The 19,406-nt window shown below is 42.5% G+C and overlaps 1 protein-coding gene across 2 annotated transcripts in view; it reads right to left on the reverse strand.

The window, feature by feature from the left end:
* Positions 1-2,647: 2,647 nt before the first annotated feature.
* LOC144688443 (DNA topoisomerase 1-like) overlaps positions 2,648-19,406 on the reverse strand; it is a 77,049-nt gene continuing 60,290 nt past the window's right edge. For both annotated transcript variants that reach the window (XM_078554978.1, XM_078554979.1), the window contains 7 exons: positions 18,511-18,696; positions 16,203-16,271; positions 14,875-14,989; positions 12,939-13,066; positions 11,139-11,233; positions 7,412-7,561; positions 2,648-3,027 (listed from right to left, as the gene is read on the reverse strand). In XM_078554978.1, coding sequence (XP_078411104.1) covers positions 2,925-3,027; positions 7,412-7,561; positions 11,139-11,233; positions 12,939-13,066; positions 14,875-14,989; positions 16,203-16,271; positions 18,511-18,696 — 846 coding nt within the window. In that variant the 3' untranslated portion in view covers positions 2,648-2,924. The remainder of the gene's footprint in view (positions 3,028-7,411; positions 7,562-11,138; positions 11,234-12,938; positions 13,067-14,874; positions 14,990-16,202; positions 16,272-18,510; positions 18,697-19,406) is intronic.

Consider the following 19,406-nt stretch of genomic DNA (forward strand, 5'->3'; position numbering starts at 1 on the left):
AAACATTTTAAAATGTTATGAAATATGAAAATGTTAAAATCCAATAACATTTAGATTACCCATGAATGTGGCATCACACTTGCTACCACAGACATCAGGAAGCCACATTGGTAGGAAGTACACATGAAGTGACAGTGAACACTTGCCAGAGAAGGCGTATGGAGAGAGTTGGGTGACCAAACGCAAGGAATCTAAGAACACACGCTTGGCTTAGCTAGCTAGCTAGTTGTGGGTAAAGTTTTCTCTCCCTTCTGTTGATCTCAAAATTGAACATCCATATACAGACTTTTTTTTAAAAAATAAAAACCTTCTGGCTCTGGCCAATCCTCCCTGGCCAATTAAAGAAAAATTACACTGCCAAAATTTGAGAAAATAAATAAGGACCTCACTTGTTTCAGGTTACTGGGTCAGCTGTCCAGTTAGGCTACAATGATGTAGAGTTTTAATGGAAAAAGTCACAAATACTGGAATTGTAGGCAAGTTCATTCTGGTACCCTTACTCTCTCGCGCGCACTCTCTAACCTGAGTTGAAGCATTAAAAAGTTGCATGTCTCATAAAAACAAAGGAAAACCATTCACAGTTAAAAAGAAAAAAATTCAACTTAAACCAGTGGACACATTGAAATCAAGTCCCCTTACTCTTTGGTGACAGGGCCTCTGAACTCGAGTTAACTTGTCTACTCCTGTTTCCCCAAGTCAAGCTGAAATGTTTTTTTTTAAATTTTATAAATACAACAAAATACATATTCACAGCAATAAAGGCCTCTTAAGATGTCCTTTTCTCAAAATGGTTCCAAAGGTCCGATATAATTATTTAGAGACAATTCAAATAGTTACTTGATGGAGTGCAAGGAGCCTTTAAAATGCACGACGAGGAAGAAAGTACTAATTTAACAGCACACCTTTTAAATTAATTACAACTGTTAAGTAAATTAAATCTCCAGCTGTAGATACTTCCTCACCGACAAAAGTTTAAAAGAAAATTAAACCTACAGCTTACAACGACATGAGCCCCAATGGGCTTGAAGTTGCTGTTGGATGTTAGTTACTATCCAATAACTCTGTCTAAAAAGGATTTCATCTCAGTCACAGAAAAGGAAACCACTTTTTTTTTTAAAAAAAGGGTCAAGAAACAAGCACACACACCAGACAAAAAAGGTCACTGCTTACCAAATGCCCTGGAAGCTACGTCCAGTACCCCAGCCATTTTACTTTGACTGCTAGCTGCTCTAGCATGGGAGGTGTAGAAAATCACATGACAGATATCAGTACAGTTTCACAGTTTTTAAAATAGTGCTTTGGGGGTTGCTTCCCCTCCCTCCAAAAAGGAATGTCTTTTTAAAATTTCTTGATGGTCCATTTATAACACTGCAAAATTTATAACAGGAAAGATTAACATTCCAAAACTGTTTTTGACCAATTCCAACGCCAAGAAACCAAATGGTACCATGCCAATAGTAGCCATGACATACATCTCTTGCTTGCTACTCCCCATTCTGTTAAAAGAAATCACATTTAAAACTCCCAAAGCAACAATTGGAGACTGAAAGACCACAACTGTTCAAACACATGGCTCGCAAGGCACTAGTCATACAGCACTCATTCCCTCCACAACGCCCCCCCCGCCCCCCCTTCAATCCTACACAGCAAATGGGAGCTTAAAATCTAAAAGTCTTTGAATTTCAGCCAATCTTCCTGGCCAGAGTGATCCTAAATTTATTCCAGTGGGATTTCTTGTAAACCCAGTGAGGAAGGTTTCCTTAATCCCCTTCTGACAACTTTTTATGACCTGCAACTTAAGTAGGAACCATTCCAAACAGTTAAAAAATAAGGAATTTTAAAAACAAATTACAACCTAAGCATTTAAATAGATCACAGCCCATTTAAAACAAATGTATGACCAATTTATATTGGTGTAGGAAAGAATGCAATTCACATTCCCAGTGGCAGAGCAAGTTACGTGGGGAAAGGGGCCATAATTACCCCATACAAATCATTTTGAGCATTGCCTAATGCAACAATGGATAGACTTAACTCCTTGCCCACCTTTGGCCTGCAAAATCTGTGCAGTTCCCTGCTTTGCCTTCAGACCAGGCTAAGATGGCATTCCCCAGCTGGGTCCTCAAATGCAGCACTCCCCAAACACTTAGTTGCCAACTACTCCCCACATGGTCTTTGCCCCCCCCCGCCCCGAGAGCACGCGGGGGTGTATCCCCCTTAGAGACGGGGGCAGAGGGGTAGAGCTGCTGCCCGAGGGCACTTCTTAAAGGTCGAGTCAGCCAAGTGCGGAATTCAACCCAATCCACCCCTCCCCACCCCAAACAATTGATGCCAGCTCTGCCACTGCCCATTCCGAATAAACCACATTCTTATAAAACCATCCTTTTGGTAGAATTTAAAACCTTCCTTTCCCCATGTTAAATTCATGTATACAATCATTTTTGCAGTTTAAAAAAAAATCAAACCAAACCAAATGCTCAACCTGGATTCATGTTCCAGTTAGGTGGTTTAGGGCACAGGTCAGTGACAAATGCTAAAAGATAAAAGCCAAAAAAAAACCTCAAGAGAACCACAGGACAGTGAACATTCAGTCTCCAGTTCAGGCCGAACAGTCACCGATTCTTCCCCACAGTTCAGCAGTGACCAGTTTTAAAGCAGGTGTACTTTGATTTTATTTTTAAAACAGGACTGCAGTTCTCAATTTAAAAAAAAGTTATTGCAAGGTTCTAACAGTATAAATGCACCAATCTAATCAGTGCGAATATATATATATACATATATATATTTGTTTTGCTTTTCTTCCTCTTAAAACAGTAGCTACGGAACCACAGAGTTTTTCCTTTTTCTTTGTTAGATAAAAATGTATCTCCTCCTGCTCAGAGTGGCTTAGGCTGGGTCTCACTCAGCTTCAGCCACATCAATAGTTAAAATTCATAGTCTTCATCAGCCATATCAATGGCCCAGGCAAACTTCTCACGCTGGGTTTTGTTGTAGATCTTCTCAATCGGGATGCCCCATTTCTTGCACCTATTAAAAACAAGGGGTGAGGGGGGAGGGCAAAAACACACAAGTAAAATGGTCAGTAAGACACTGGAGGAGGCTTCAGACTCCCAGCAGTTCCAAATAGGTCCAAGTATTTTTCTGCAGTTAATTCCGTGCAAAGCAGCAAGCAAAGCCTTTGAAAACATTGACTTTTGAGAGGGAGGGCGCTGTCTCTCCATCCTGTAACCCCTGCAGCCTCCCTCCCTCCCCACCCACCTGTATCTTTGCCTACTTGGTCAGATCTGGTGGCCTCTGGTGACGCCAAAATTAAAATTTAGTTGCTCATCAGGGGAAAAGGTAAGACACCATTCATTAAAATCCAAAAACGTTTTCACTTTATGGCATCTGGCAATAGGTTTGGGGCAGAGGGAAGAGAAGGCAAAATGGACACGTACACTATTCATGCAAGCACCATCAAGCATGTCCAGTTTTCCTGTGCTAAAAGCTATCAATCACTCCTGCATCCGTCGTTCAACAAGACACCGCAAACTGTGGCATTTTAGTCGCAATAACACTCCTGCTCAGGGACGAATGTCATCTCCCTCTCCCCAGCTAATAAAAACGCTGCTCTTCTCTTTTTTGATAAGGTGGATTTAGACCCCGCACCTGGAACAAGTGGTAATTTAGTGCAGTACCAGAAATGCTGGACGATCAAACGTCTGGTTTTAACATCTTAGTCAAAATTCAAAGTTCTCCCGTTAGCTCTGGTGTTCTGATCTTAGGATTCATGAAACGAGATCCACAGCAGTGACTGTTACCCACAGGAACCTGGACACAACTGGGTTTGTAAGGAAAAGGGTTCCAGTCCTAACATGGAAGGGTGGTGAAGTTTGCCTCACACCCTTTAAAAGGTACCTGGATGAGCACTTGGCACATTTGTCATAACATTTAAGGCTATGGGCCAAGTGCTGGTAAATGGGATCAGGTAGGTAGGTCAGGTGTTTCTCACGTGTTACAACCCACAACTTAAAAAAAATTAAATACATGAAAACTTAAAGCAGGTATATGCAAGTGTAATCAGTTACCTAGCAACTGTGTAGCAGACCAATAACAGGCAAAGTCAATGAACAAATAGCAAGTTTCTACATAGGGAAATCAGTGCATCACTAATTCGGTGCTAATGGGATTATTAACTATGGCAGTGTCACGAGCCTCAAATTCTAACTTGGCAAGATTAAAATAATTCTTGAACTAGATGGCAAAAAAAATATAGCTTCAAAAGAGCCCAACTAAAATAGCTCATCTACAGGCTCATTTGCCCTCGTGAGTGGTGTGATTTGGGTCCCTGGGACACTGATCACAACATCCTTTGTGGCAGGGTTATCAGTCTCACTTGGATATTCAGTTCTGACTGAACCCACCTTGCATAGGAGTCACAATATCCAAGCTGGCTTCCCCCTCTCTGTTCATCAGCCTCACACTACCTACAATCAAGGGACAGTCTTAATCTACCTGTAAACCTACTACACCTGCTAGGTAAGAGTTCCTCAAATAACGAGGAAAAAGAAGTCCTCTCCCAATTAGCACATAGGCCAAGAAAAAAATGCTACTGCTACGAAATACAAGGAAGAACTGAGTGACCCATGTCAAGAAAGATCTCCCTTGTGTGTCAATTATCACCAACAAGTACCGAAGCATTACAGAAAGGCAAGCTCTGCTTTTACCTTACATTTAAGAGAGACCCAGACAAATGCAAAGGATCGTGACCTGTATAAGACTCTCCAAGGTGTTTCTTTTCTGGACATGAGCCACAGCTAACAACTTTACAATTCAACTGTAAAATTACCCCCCCCACCCACACAGGACAGAGTTGAACTCCATTCTATATGGAAATCCTGAGGCAGTTTACAGGGCATTTCCTTTAAAGGCCATTCTTCTGGCAATTTTATAGGCACTGTTCCAATACGTTCATTAAATATTGGTGAACTACACAACCTTGCAACCAAACATTTTTGCTCATCCACGTACAAAGTCCAACATTTTCAAAGTCAAGTCAATTTGTAATACATTGACCACACTTATAAATAACGAATTAATGTATGGTTTCAGCCAAATGAATCTATTACAAATGACTATTATGTTGTGTGCAAATATTAGTATTGTAATTATGAAAATTGGGATGGGCATTAAATATAGGCCTTGTTAGTGATGCTCACATACCAAGAACAAATAAACTATTCTAATGCTCTCCTGCCAAGCCTCCCGACACCTACCCTCCCAAAACCTGAACTCAATCCAAAAACTCTGCTGCTTGTAATCTAACTCGCCCAAGTTCCATTCACCTTTCACCCCTGTGCTCGCTGATCTACACTGGCTCCTGGTCTAACAGCTCAAATTTAAAGTTCTCATCCTCGATTTAAATCCTCCCACAGCCTTTATCCTCCCTACCTCAAACCTCCGTCAGCCCGGAGTTTTCTGTCCTCCAATTTTGGCCTCTTGTGCATCCCTGCTTTTCTGCACTCCACCAGTGCCAACTGTGCCTTCAGGTGCCTAGACCACAAACGCTGGAATTCCCACAAGTCTCTCCACTTCATTCTTGCCCCTTAAGATGCTCCTTAAAAACCTACCATGTTGATCAAGCTTTTGGTCATCTGCCCAATATTTCTTTAGGTGGCTGGCTGTCAAGTTTTGTTTGGTAACATTCTTGACAAGTTTTAATTTTTAACAATTCTTTGATGGGATGTGGGCGTCACTGACAAGGCCAGCATTTGTTGCCCATCCCTAATTGCCCCTTGAACTGAGTGGCTTGCTGGGCCATTTCAGAGGGCAGTTAAGAGTCAACCCTATTGCTGTGGGCCTGGAGCCACATGAAGGCCAGGCCAAGTAAGGATGGCAGATTTCCTTCCCTTCTCTAAATGATATTAGTGAACCAGATGGGCATTTACAACAATGGCTGCTGTTTTATGGTCACTATTACTTCAATTCCAGATGTCATTAATTGAATTTAAACTCCACTAGCTGCTGTGGTGGGATTTGAATCTGTGTGCCCAAAGCATTCGCCTAGGCCTCTGGATTACTGGTCCAGAGACATTACCACTACGCCACCACCTCCCCGGGGTGCTGAAGGACATTTTACTGTGTGAAAGGAGCCTACAGAAATTTAAGATACTTAACTCATCATGGATTTCCCCAACTTGCTCCCTCAGAATCAAATGTCTCTTCTGGATCTACTGCTGAACAGTTTCAAAAAGCTGGCATACCATTGACTCACTGCAGCTAACGGTCTATTTAAAAGCAGATCCAGACAACTCCACAATAATCACAAACGTGATTCCCATCACAACACTTTAAGAGGCAACGGAAGGCAAAGTAAAGCCTCCACAACCAAATACCAAACATTAGCCCATTCTCTGTCTACTCACACCACAGAACACAGATGCCAAACTGAAACATACCAGCATCTTTGGGATAATGTGAGAATATCACATCAGGTTCCTTCTAAACTGAACCCAGTTGTTTTTCATAACGACAAACAAACACATTCCTGAAGGAAAAAGGGTTTTCACTGAAAATGCCAAGTTCTACCTGTTGCTGCTCTTGTTGCAGGAACCTTATTTAAACTGTCTCTGTGCTCAGGCATAACCACAGGCAGTGTGACTTACCAGCCTGTGTACACAATGGGATAGAACCACTGTGCATAAATTCAAGTTGTAGCTCACTGGGCAGGGGAAGAGAACAAATCATACATTCCGCCCAGAAGCTGCAATTTCCCTTTCATCATCTTCCTTCCATTTATCGCAAACTCAGTGCTTGCTGTTAGTTCATGCGACCCTAGCAGTCAAAGCAGTATAAATGACATAGCACAACAGAGTCAGTGATTTACTTGAGCTAGAAGCAGCTCTGAAAGGGACGCATGGAAAACGGAAAATTCAGGGTTCCCCGAAGAACTTAAGATAGTGACCGGTTGACACAACAACATGCAGAGATAGAACCTTGGCTGTTCTTACAAATAGAAAGAATCCAGAAAATTATTTCCCTCCATCTGGATCTATGACTGTAGGAAAACCGCCCCCCCAGAAAATCAGAAGTTGCAGGAAAGGGCAACTTAGGACATTTCAAGTTTCAGATTTCAAATCAGGAGCTGCTGACTCCCACTGGTGACCAGGTTTCCTTCGGTCCATTTCCATCAAAAAACCACCAGCGAGTGGGTGCTGATTAACCACTTGCATGGAGGAGCTGCATCCTTCTATTGATAAGATATTTGACCATGTCCATAAATCCATTGTTTATCCTGGTTATAGAACGGCCATTTTACACTTTCTCCTATTGTTTTAATGCCAAAACGAATAGGATCTAGGGCTGCTAAGGAAACTTTACCTGGGAGGACCCTAAGTGAATCAAATAAAAAAAAAGAGAGGGGCTCACTTACCAGGCAATGCTGATCCTAGGATCCAGGTAGTTGAGTTTGGAAGTCCCGAGAGCTATCTGCTTATTCTCTTCCCGGTCAGTGGCCTGAACTTCCAATTTCATCAACTGTTCTTCAAGCCGCTGGACAGCTTTCTTCTTACTTTCCACAGATCTGTGTAGGGAAAAACAAACACATAAGATGTCATTATGAGGAACTCTATCAAGAGTTCATAAGCCACAATGCACAGCCCTGTTAGGTCATCGCTGTAACAAAAAGGACCAGAAAGTTACTCTCATTTCTGAAGATTAGTGGGTGCACCCATACAGTAGAAGCAGCAAAACTCATAATCAGAATAGATATGAGAGTAAATTATAGCTAATTAAGGATGGGCTGTCCAAATGGAGGAGCACGGCGCCCATAACAAGCCCACAAAAACCACAGTGAAACACAGTCTGTTTTGCATTTTGTAGCTCACAAGATGTAACTCAATAGGTCCAGCAATTTGAAAAAGATGGAAACAATTTATATCCCATCTGTGGCTTAATAAAAGGATGCCCTGATGGGAATTTAATTGTACAAAATTAGTTGGTTGCTTTCCAATGAAGTGGCCTGAAACATCCTGAGATCATGAAAGAATTTGGCATTTACATACAGCCTTTCCTTAATTCTCTCTAGCCTTCTCAGCAGTATGGGCTAGGCATAGTATGGACTATAACTACGTGACTCAGAACAGAAGAAGAAATTTGGATACTTGAATTAATAAGCATTGCAATGGCAATGGGGCAAGGAATGTGTTAGATAATTTCCACTACTGATGTGCATTAGGGACTCCAATTCATTTACCTGCGTTATTACATCCTTATAGATTCTTGAAGGTGGCAGGGCAAAATTGAGAGCAATCAGCAAAGCATATGGGATCTTGGGCTTCATAAATAGAGGTTCTGAGCACAAAAGCAGTGAAGTTGTGCTGAACCTGTATAAAGCTCTGGTTAGGCTACATTTGTCAGTATTGTGTTCAATTCTGGTCATGAAGGACGCAAGAGTTCTTGAGAAAGTGCAGAGAAGATTTACGAGAATGGTCCCGTGGTAAAAGATTTTGGCTATAAGGTTAGACTGCAAAAATTGGAATCTGTTCTGTTTGGAGCAAAGTGCATTGAAGGGAGACTTGACAGAGGTTTACAGGATTATGGCAGGTTTAGATAAGGTAGACACAGTAAAGGTGCTCCCATTAGCTGATGGTACAAAAACTAGAGGACACAGATTTAAGATCTTGGGCAAGAGACACAGAGGTGATCGAAGGAAGAACATATACAGCAAATGGTAATGACAGAATTTTCTGCCTACGAGGGCAGTGGAAGAGAGACGTTGAATGATTTCAATGGGAAACTGATGGGCACATAAGAAATAAATTCACAGGGATGGAGTGCAGAAACAGGGCTGATTGGATTGGTTCTACAGAAAGCTGGCAAGCAATCTGGCCAAGGTAGACTGGGAACAGCTACTTGTGGGGAAATCTACAGAGGAGCAGTGGGGGGTGTTCCAAAAGGAAATGGGGAGGATACAGGCTCAACATGTTCCCTCCAGGGTGATAGGAAGGAGTAACAAGCCCAGAGAGTCACGGATGACCAGAGATATTCAGGATACGATAAGAAGGAAAAGAGGCTTTTAGCAGGTACGAGGGAAGCAAATCAGCGGAGGCATTAGTGGAATACAGAAAGTGCAGGGTGGAGCTTAAGAAAGCAAAGAGGGGATATGAGAAGGCTCTAGCTGGTAAAAGTAGGGAAAATCCCAAGATATTCTATAAGTGTACCAATGGGATGAGGATAACCAGGGAAAGAGTAGGGCCCATTAGGGACCAAGGGGGCAATCTATGGGTGGAGCCAGAGGACATCGCTAGTGTTGAACGAATACCTCACATCCGTCTTCACCCAAGAGAATGAGGATGAAGGTATCAAACTCGAGGAGAGAGACTGCAAGGTTCTTAAGCAAATTGATATAGGGAGTGACAAGGCATTGGAGGTGTTGACAGGCTTAAAAGTGGATAAATCTTCAGGTCCGGATGATTTGTGTCCCAGACTGCTGAGGGAGGCAAGGGAGGAGATTGCAGGGGCTCTGACCCAAATTTCTAATTCCTCTCTGGCGATGGGGGAAGTGCCAGAGGACTGGAGAACAGCTAATGTGGTTCCGCTATTTAAGAAGGGTTATAGAGAGAAGCCAGGGAACTACAGACCAGTGAGTCTCACGTCAGTGGTAGGGAAACTATTGGAGAAAATTCTGAAGGAGATAATCTATCTCCACTTGGAGAGGCAAGGTTTGATCAGGGATAATCAGCATGGCTTTGTCAGAGGGAGATCATGCCTAACAAATTTGATTGAATTTTTTGAGGAGGTGACCAGGTGTGTAGATGAGGGTAGTGCAGTTGATGTAGTTTATATGGATTTCAGCAAAGCCTTTGACAAGGTCCCGCATGGGAAACTTATAAAGAAGGCAAAGGCACATGGGATACAGGGTAATTTGATAAGGTGGATTCAAAATTGGCTTAGTTGTAGGAGAGAGGGTGATGACAGAAAGCTGCTTTAGTAACTGGAAGCCAGTGTCCAGTGGCGTACCAGAGGGATCTGTGCTGGGTCCCCTATTATTCGTCATTTATATAAACGACTATGTGGGGGGTAGGATTAGTAAGTTTGTGGATGACACAAAGATTGGGCGGGTGGTTAACAGTGAGGTTGAGTGTCTTGGGCTACAGGAAGATATAGACGGGATGGTCAAATGGGCAGATAAGTGGCAGACGGAATTTAACCCTGAAAAGTGTGAGGTGATACATTTTGGAAGGAGTAATTTGACAAGGAAGTATTCAATGAACGGCATGACACTAGGAAGTTCTGAGGAACAAAGGGACCTTGGCGTGTGTGTCCATAGATCTCTGAAGGCAGAGGGACATGTTAGTGGGGTGGTGAAAAAGGCATATGGGACACTTGCCTTTATCATTCGAGGCATAGATTACAAAAGTAGGGAGGTCATGTTGGAGTCGTATAGAACTTTGGTGAGGCCACAGCTGGAGTAGTGTGTGCAGTTCTGGTCACCACATTATAGGAAGGATGTGATTGCACTGGAGAGGGTGCAGAGGAGATTCACCAGGATGTTGCCTGGGATGAAACATTTAAGTTATGAAGAGAGGTTGGATAGACTTGGGTTGTTTTCGTTGGAGCAGAGAAGACTGAGGGGTGACCTGATTGAGGTGTGCAAGATTATGAGGGGATTGGACAGGATGGATTGGGAGCAGCTGTTCCCCTTAGTTGAAGGGCCAGTCACAAGGGGACACAAATTCAAGGTGAGGAGCAGGAGGTTTGTGGGGAGGGTGTGTGTGAGGAAAAACCTTTTTACCCAGAGGGTGATGACAGTCTGGAATGCACTGCCTGGGAGGGTGGAGGAGACGGGTTGCCTCGCATCCTTTAAAAAGTACCTGGATGAGCACTTGGCACGTCATAACATTTAAGGCTATGGGCCAAGTGCTGGTAAACAGGATTAGGTAGGTAGGTCAGGTGTTTCTCACGTGTCGGTGCAGACTCGGTGGGCCGAAGGGCCTCTTCTGCACACTGTGAGATTCTGTGAATTGATGGGCCGAATGGCCTCCTGCTGTGCCATTATGACTTAGTGGCCAAACTGACCATAATGCAGTCAATGGAGCAGTAGCTTGACAATGGCTATTCATTCAGCTTTACCTTTTTAAAGTGTATAGACTACTTACTTTCTACATTTTTCATCTTTTCTAACTTTATAGTCAGCTTTTGCACCCTTCAGCTCTCTCCTGGCCATTCCGATTTGTTCTTTCTTCGCATCAATCTAAAGAAGAAAAAGGAGAAAATATAAGAATTCGAAGTCTGAAAACTCAGATCTTCAAAATAAATCAAAGGTTTTATCCAAAGTTCTCTCAGAGATGGCGTCAGGAGGAGGATGACCAAAACCCATTATACTGTTGATATGCCCACTGAATACAACAAGACCATTTACACTCTCCTGGTCTCAGACCTTAAAACTACAATTTCAAGTTTCTTGAATTAAACAGAGCAATGCAGCAAAAATAAATTTCACTTGATTATTTCACAACGTTAACAGTGTATACTTGTAACCAGTCTCCACCTCCAAAGTCAGCTGTAGGTTCAACACCTAAATCCCCCAGCCCATAGAGGCAGCTAGTGGCACTTGAATAGCTTTGCAGACTAGCAAATGAAATAAGATTGTTACAGGTGAAGTTCATTCGTGATAAGTGTCCAAAATATTTTAGGATCAGAAACCGCATGCATTTCTGGTCACAAGCAGCAACTGGCCTTGTTCACCCATTTGCTACTTTCCATCAATACGGCTAAAATTTGAACTTCACTTTGTGGAGAACCTCAGGCACAGACCTGCTTCTTCATGTTTAACAGCATATCTTTCACAATATCAAAGTTTTTCCTCACCCCCCCCACCCCACAAACCTCCTGCCCTTCACCTTGAACTTGTGTCCCCTCGTGACTGACCCTTCAACTAAGGGGGACAGCTGCTCCCTATCCACCCTGTCCAATCCCCTCATTCAACTATAGAAAACTGGTTATGCAACAGATTGCATTCTTAACACAAAAAAAAACTCCCAATGTGCTTCACAGGAGCATTATCAAACAAAACTTGACAATGGCACAAGGATATTCGCATAGGTGATCAAAAGATTGGTCAAAAGGGTAGGGCTTACAGAGCATCTTAGAAAGTAGAGGCAGAGAAGTAGAGATGTTTGGGGAGGGAATTCCAGAACTTGGGATCTAGGCAGCCAACAGCATGGCTATCAATAGTGAAGCAATTAAAATTAGGATGTGCAAAAGACCAGAATTGGAAGAGCACAGACATCTCAGATGGGGAGGAGCGGAGTCAAAGAGAGATATGAAAACAAGGATGAAAATTTTAAAAATGCAGAACTGGTAGTGAATCTAAGTCAGTGAGCACAGGTGTGGTGTGAACAGGAATTGGAGAGGGTTATAGTCCAGTTCTGGATGAGTTCAAGTTTGTGGAGGGTGCAAGGCTGGCCAGGAGAGTATTGGTGGGTGTAGTCAAGTCTAGAGGTAACAAAGGCTTAGACGAGGGCATCAGCTGCAGCTGAGTCAGCCTCCTGACCTACATTTCCTTTGCAAAATTCCTCCCTTATTGAAATCTCAGGTTCTTGCCGGGGTACAGTACCAGGAGCATCAGGCATATCATTCTTCACATGCTCAATGAGTGCTTACAGGTTATTTGACTATCAAGGGCATCACAACTGACAACATCCAATTCTCACCAAACATCCACACATGGGGAATTACTGAAGACTGGCAAGAGCAGGAACCCTGGCTTATAGGTTTCTCTCCCTAGCCTGGCTGGACAGTCAATTGTGGCACCAGCTGAGATCACGTAACTCAACAGCGAAGCAGGAATCAAACCTTGTGGTTTAGTATGACTTGAGGTGGAAAGTAACAGGTTCTCTTAACAACTACCTATTTTGCATAGGGTTTCGGGGTGAGGAAGAAAAGCTCGTACTCACTTTGGTCTGCAGGTTTTGCATCGACTTCTCAAATGTTTTTGGAGGTGCCCTCTGATGGTTGCAAAGGATAGCAACTGCTCGGTTGGCACGATTGTAAGAAAGTATTTTTGCTGCAACATTTTCATCCGCTATAAACAAACAAGTCAGGTTGTCAGTTGCTGTGCAGTCACAACAAAGTGTAAAAGTAAGGTTGGTGCTATTACAGTGCAGCAAAAATCACAGTCTACAGTCTCTTTCATACAATGTCACAGTATGGGCCCTCCTTCGAGTTTTAATGATATTTGTTCCTATAATAAATATCAACAACAAACATTGAATAAAATCATCATGGCAGTGACTGTGAGGCACACGCCACACACCCCTGACTTCCCTAAACTCTTATCCCTGTTTAATTGAACCATGGTTTGAATCAGGCGGCGAGTGGCCGATAAGAAAAAAGATCTGAAAAATTTTTTGTGGCTAGGGATTATGTAATGAGAGCACATTTTAATGATCTGTCGTGAAATGCAAATGCTTCTAAGCCACTTCAAACAGGTGGAATTATTAGAGTTCAAGTGCTTAGAATGTTTTTAAGACTTTGTAGCGGTTTGATACAACTGAGTGCTTGCTCGGCCATTTCTGAGGGCATTTAAGAGTCAGCCACATTGCTGTGGGTCTGGAGTCACATATAGGTCAGACCATGTAAGGACGGCCAATTTTCTTCCCTAAAAAGACATTAGTGAACCAGATGGGCTTTTACAACAATCGACAACAGATTCGTCATCACCACTAGACAACCTTTTAACTCCAGGTTTATTAATTGAATAAAATTGCACCAGCTGCTGTGGTGGGATTTGAACCCATGTCCCCTCAGCATTAGCCTGAGCCTCTAGATTACTAGTCCAGTGACATTATCACTGCACCACCACCTCCCCTCAGTAACTTACCAAGGCTCCTTCGACACCATCTTCCAAACAGTAACCTCTACTAGATAGAAGGGCAAGGGCAGCAGATGCATGGGAACACCACCACCTGCAAGTACCCTTCCAGGCCACACATTATCCTGGCTTGGAACTACAATCACCATTCTTTCACTGTCGCTGAGTCAAAATCCTGGAACTCCCTCCCTAACAGCAGTGTGTGTGTGTGTGTGTGTGTGTGTGTGTACATAGACCACATGACTGCAGTGCTTCAAGAAAGCAGCTCACCACCACTGTCTCGAGGGCAGTTAGGGATGGGCAATAAATGCTGGCCTAGCCAGCGACACCAACACCCCATGAAAAAAGGTCAGAAAAAAAAACTAAAAGGGCTGAATTCCATTATTCAAAAATTGAAATTCCACCAATCAGCAGAAATTTCCTCATCTCCTGAATTAAAATGAGCCAAGCTTTGCTCTTGCAATTTAGGTCACTTGATCCCTCTGCAGGATCACTAGTCTGGCATCATTCCTAAAGTGTTTATCATTCTAGTTTTAAACCTCACCATTCGCATTGCTTTTTGGACTGAAATCAGAAGAAAAAAATTGGTTCACTAACCAAAGCACTTTATTAAAAAAATGTTGCAGACATCACATGATCAGAATCGATCATCCAGATGCAACAAGTTGTTCCTTCACTGTCGTTGGGTCAAAATCCTGGAAATCACTGCCTAACAGCATTGTGGGTGTATCTACACCACATGGACTGCAGTGGTCCAAGAAGGTGGCTCACCACCACCTTCTCAAGGGCAATTAGTGATGGACAATAAATGTTGGCCCAGCCAGCAAATCCCACGTCCTGTGAAAGAATAAAAATGACAAAGCCTGGACCTGGTTTTATCTCGAAGCAACTAAACAATTTTCCCTCTCTCTATTCCAAAAGCAACATTATCAGACTGGAGAGGATGGGGTGAGAGGGAAGAGAGCAGTTTTGGCCTCTGGCACAGTGTCAACACAGATGGCATTGCAACCTGTACTTACGGTTGGTCAGTTCCTTCAGTTGCTGCTGCAGGGTGATAGAAGCATTGTAGGTACGGAAAACTTTAGCAGTAAGTCCGTCCATTAGTTCCTGGAGATGCTTGTTGAGGATTGAAGTCTATATACAAGATTGAGAATAGAATTATTTACACAACCTTGAATAAAGTTCCACTATATGAGATTCCCCCCACACCACCACCCCACTCCCTGCCTTCCCCCCTCCCGCACCTCTATATAATTATATCTAGGAAGATTTCTAGAATTTTTTCACTCAAACAGGAGCAACTTAAACCGTGTCCCATTACAACCTTGGTTGAAGAAAGGCATCTCTGAAGCAGTGTACTTCAATATGAAAATTGAGAAGGATTTAGAGCATTCTTTTTAAAACAAGCAAACATCCTTAGGAATTAGGGTCTATGCCTAACATGTCTGCATTGAGAGCTTCAGGAATACTGGGCTGGTGGTGGAGGCATGGGGCAGGGGGGAAGATCAGCGGAGTATGTGTACAAGTTTTCAGCAATGAGCTACGTCACTGAATACAATCAGAGAGAAAATCTGGTTAACAGGATATAACTGAAGCCCAGGTCATTTAATGGAGACGCCAGATGGATCCCATATGTGTTTTTTTTGAGGGGGCATAAAAGAGACTGGATGCATCTGAAACACAGCTGTGGATTGCACCACTAAAATAATAATGGACATTCCTTCAAAATATTGAAATTTTAGCACATTAGAAAGAGAGAGTGAACTATAACTAATAGTTCCTTCTCTTCACAACATTTCTACATTATTACAGTGACTACACTTCAAAATATTTAATTGTCTATAAAGTGACTTAGAACACCCCAAGGGTCCTATATAAATAGTCTTTCTCATAAGCCAAAAGCCACTGACATACATTGTCCCACAATCCACAAGCGTTCTTGACCAGTGACAGTTACTGCTTAGATTATGAGGTTTTTAATATGTATCACCCTGACCTAAAAACGCACAACTTCTCTATTTTAAATCTGCACCACAGAACCTATATTCCCAGCAGTTGAAGCAGTAGCCCTGGAATTGGCCCTAATAATGAGGCAATGGTCCTTTCTCGGTAGGGAGTGTTTGATCTGTGTTGTGCACTTTCCTAAAGCTCCACAACATTGGATTGTGAATACAACATTAGAGAGACCGTGTATACCAGTGTGATGAGGGAGAGTAGTAAAACATGCAATCTACTAATTTTTGAGATCAAATATTGGTGTCAATATGCCATGTTACCCTATTGAATCTTTAAAGTAGTATCTGATCCCCCTTGTGAGCCCTGCTTATCTTACAGCACTGCTACTTACATTAAGTCGGTCAAAAAGGTCATCTTCAGGTTGCTTGTTCTCCATAAATAATTGAAGATTCTTGAACACCTGAGGTACACAAGGCAAGAATGAAACACTGTAGCTTCTTTTACTTGGAAGCTACTTCACTTCAAAATCATAAAACCCCCTGGACCAGCAACCTTCCACACCACCCTTGTTGGCACTTCTTCCTTTTTGTCCTTTTCTATTTAGGCACCTTGACTTTACACAAATACAGTTGATTGCAGCGGTCCTGTTCAGTCAGGCGGATTCACAATCTATCAAGGTTAGAATGGCCTGCTTACATGGCGTAAATTAGTATTCTGAGACACCAGATTCTCTAGAGTATATCTTCATTTTAGGCAATGCTCTATATAGGAACACAGACAATCCCATTTAGTCACAATACCCATATACAACAATGTGCATCCCACAGGACCAGTCCTTCAGCTCTAATTCCAGGAGAAAAAACACACAGAAGCTCATTCCAAGTTATGCAACATCAGCCAAGTGCCGTGGCAGGAGTTAATTAAGTACAGACTGTACTGTACACTATAGCACTGGGTGTACTATGGGGGCTGGTAGACAGAGATGAAAGCCAAACTTTCAGGGGTGCAAGCTTGGTTAAAACAGATTGACAATATTGAAAGAACAAACAGATATTGTCAAGTCAACAACCTTCTTAACTGGCTTGAAAGTTTACACAATATTTGTAGGAGTATGCAGGAACATATATACCATATGTTAAAACACACAAAACTAGGAGCAAATGTGTTAAAAGCATTGAACTACAAATAAACTTCCTCACACCCTCTAATAGATCCAAACTAAAACAAGAATTTCAATGTCAGTGTAGTGTAGGATCAAGATCCACTTTGAAAGCACTGGCTTGTGCCATTAACATGGTACATAAAAACACCAAACTTTAATCATTGTTGGTCATAGGGTATGGCCAAGGGACATTACAGAAAACATCTCCACATCAACCTATGCAACAGCCCAAAGAAGCACTCACGGAAAGTCCAATCTGCTTTGAGCTTTACAGTAAGATAGCAGGATGTATCTAATTGGGCTACAAATAATAATAGTGGCCTCTATTACAGCACATCTTTTCTGAGCTTAATTGCAAACCAATGGCAAGATTTTGAATATTATTTAGGTGTGGGGTACAAGCTATGCTCTAATTGAGTTCAGATGATCCATAAATGAAATTGTGGGTATTTTGTAAAGGGTTGGGGAGGGGTGGGTGGCAGTGCTACAGAATGTTCCCTCCAATTTCTCTTTGCTAAGCTTGGCCTGTTTGCTGCACTAGGTGGTCACTTAAGATCATCACGTGTGCACATATATTAAAAGGGATTGTGGCCAATTTGGCTTCTGGTCATCCATCTTAAGAGGGAACATTGGGGCAGATAGATGTCAACAGGCATGTACATTTACTTCAGAACAGGTTTTGAAATCTGGATTATCTGGAATTCCATTTATATCACACACGCATAGAAGTTATTTGAGTATTACAATATTAAAAGCTTGAATGACAGTTCATGTATATCATGTCATTGCAGTAATATCACCAGATGACATCAATTAAATTTATTCGTAGGCCATATAATTTTCAAACTACTAATGGATTCCCAATTGTGACCCTCCTCTTCCTCCCCAGGCTGGGTTCCACATGTACCAACATAGATGAGGAGAATTTTTTTCTCTGAAGAGTTGTCTCTCTTTGGAACATTCTTCCTTAAGGGGTGGTGGAAGCCGATAGTTTGAGGGAGAGCTAGATAAGTTCTTTATAAACGAGGGGGCAAAAGGTTATCGGGGTAGGTGGGAATGTGGGGTTGAGGTTACGTTCAGATCAGCTAGGATCTTACTGAATGGCGGAGCAGGGTCAAAGGGCTGAGTGACCTACTCCTGCTACTAATTCGTATGTTCATACATTCCCCAAGAAGGTAGCCAAGTCATATACAGCAGCAATGGGTCCTTTGGCTGTGAAAGGTCTCACAGCGGAATGCCTCACAATGGAGCGCAATTGATTTCTCACCTGTTATCCATACTTGCCACCAGGGATCACTGGACAACTATCAGGAGTGGGGCCCTGGCCCAGGGCACCTACACTGCCACTTCACCAGAGGTCAGCTACTTTGGCACTAGACTCAATCAAATTTTGGGAGGGGGGGGCGCGGGGAAGGGATGGATGAACCTTCGGCCTGGCTAGTTCTGGCTCAGCTACACACCATCGCTGACAACTGAGCTAATAGTGGAGGCACCGACTGTGAAGAATAAATAGAATATCAGTCCCATCAAATCTTACCCTTTTTTCCACTGGCACTTTGTTGTAATATCTGATGGAGTCTTTACCCAGAAAGTCAAATTCAACCATGTATTCCTGACCATCGAGCTCAGCGTGCAGGTTGATGTGCTCCACTCGTAAGGAGCAACAACCCACTGTGTCTGCAGTCTCTCCTTCCTCCTTTTCATTCCCAGCTCTCAAAGCTAGCTAAATTGAAAGAGAAAAGCAACACAGATTCAGAGCTAATTGAATAGGATCCTGCAATGAAAAGCCTATACCTCACTGCTTCTACACAAGCCCCAAAACTAGGCATTGGTATGAGACAGCATTTAAAAATGGAATGCCATCAGATATGTTCTCCTTTTGTGCACATGCCTCTCCCACTTTGCTCCCAGCCAAGGATATCAATTACTGTATAAATCAAGTTAACTATCAGGAAGTGCAGTGTACAGGCACGAAGACTTGACTCACTTCAAGTTCTTCTCCCTACAAGGAATGTCATTTCTGACACCTTACAGCTTGGTGTGTGTTATATTCATTCAGCATGCTATTCTGGATCAGATGGATAATATTCTGGCAAAGGTCTTTTGCTCAGTGATTCTAAAATGGTAACTCAAGATCAATAAATCCATTATACAGTCTCAATAGATCAGACTACACTTTGAAATGTAGTTCAGTGGTGTACCACACCTTTGGGACAGTGTGAAGAGACTATATAAATGCAAATCCCTTCTTCCTCCTTAAAAAAAAAAACAGCTAAGCGAGCCAATTCTGAGGTGAGCATGTAACACTTCCTATACAACAGAAGTCTCTGAGACAAAGGTTGCTTTAGTATTAAAGATTTGCAGTAAATTAAGATCATCAAGCTATGTAGGGGGGAAATCTTAAACCCCTACAGCACCTTTCTGTTAAGTTTA

The sequence above is a fragment of the Cetorhinus maximus genome, chromosome 13, assembly GCF_964194155.1.
Source record: "Cetorhinus maximus chromosome 13, sCetMax3.hap1.1, whole genome shotgun sequence".
Lineage (NCBI taxonomy): Eukaryota > Metazoa > Chordata > Chondrichthyes > Lamniformes > Cetorhinidae > Cetorhinus > Cetorhinus maximus.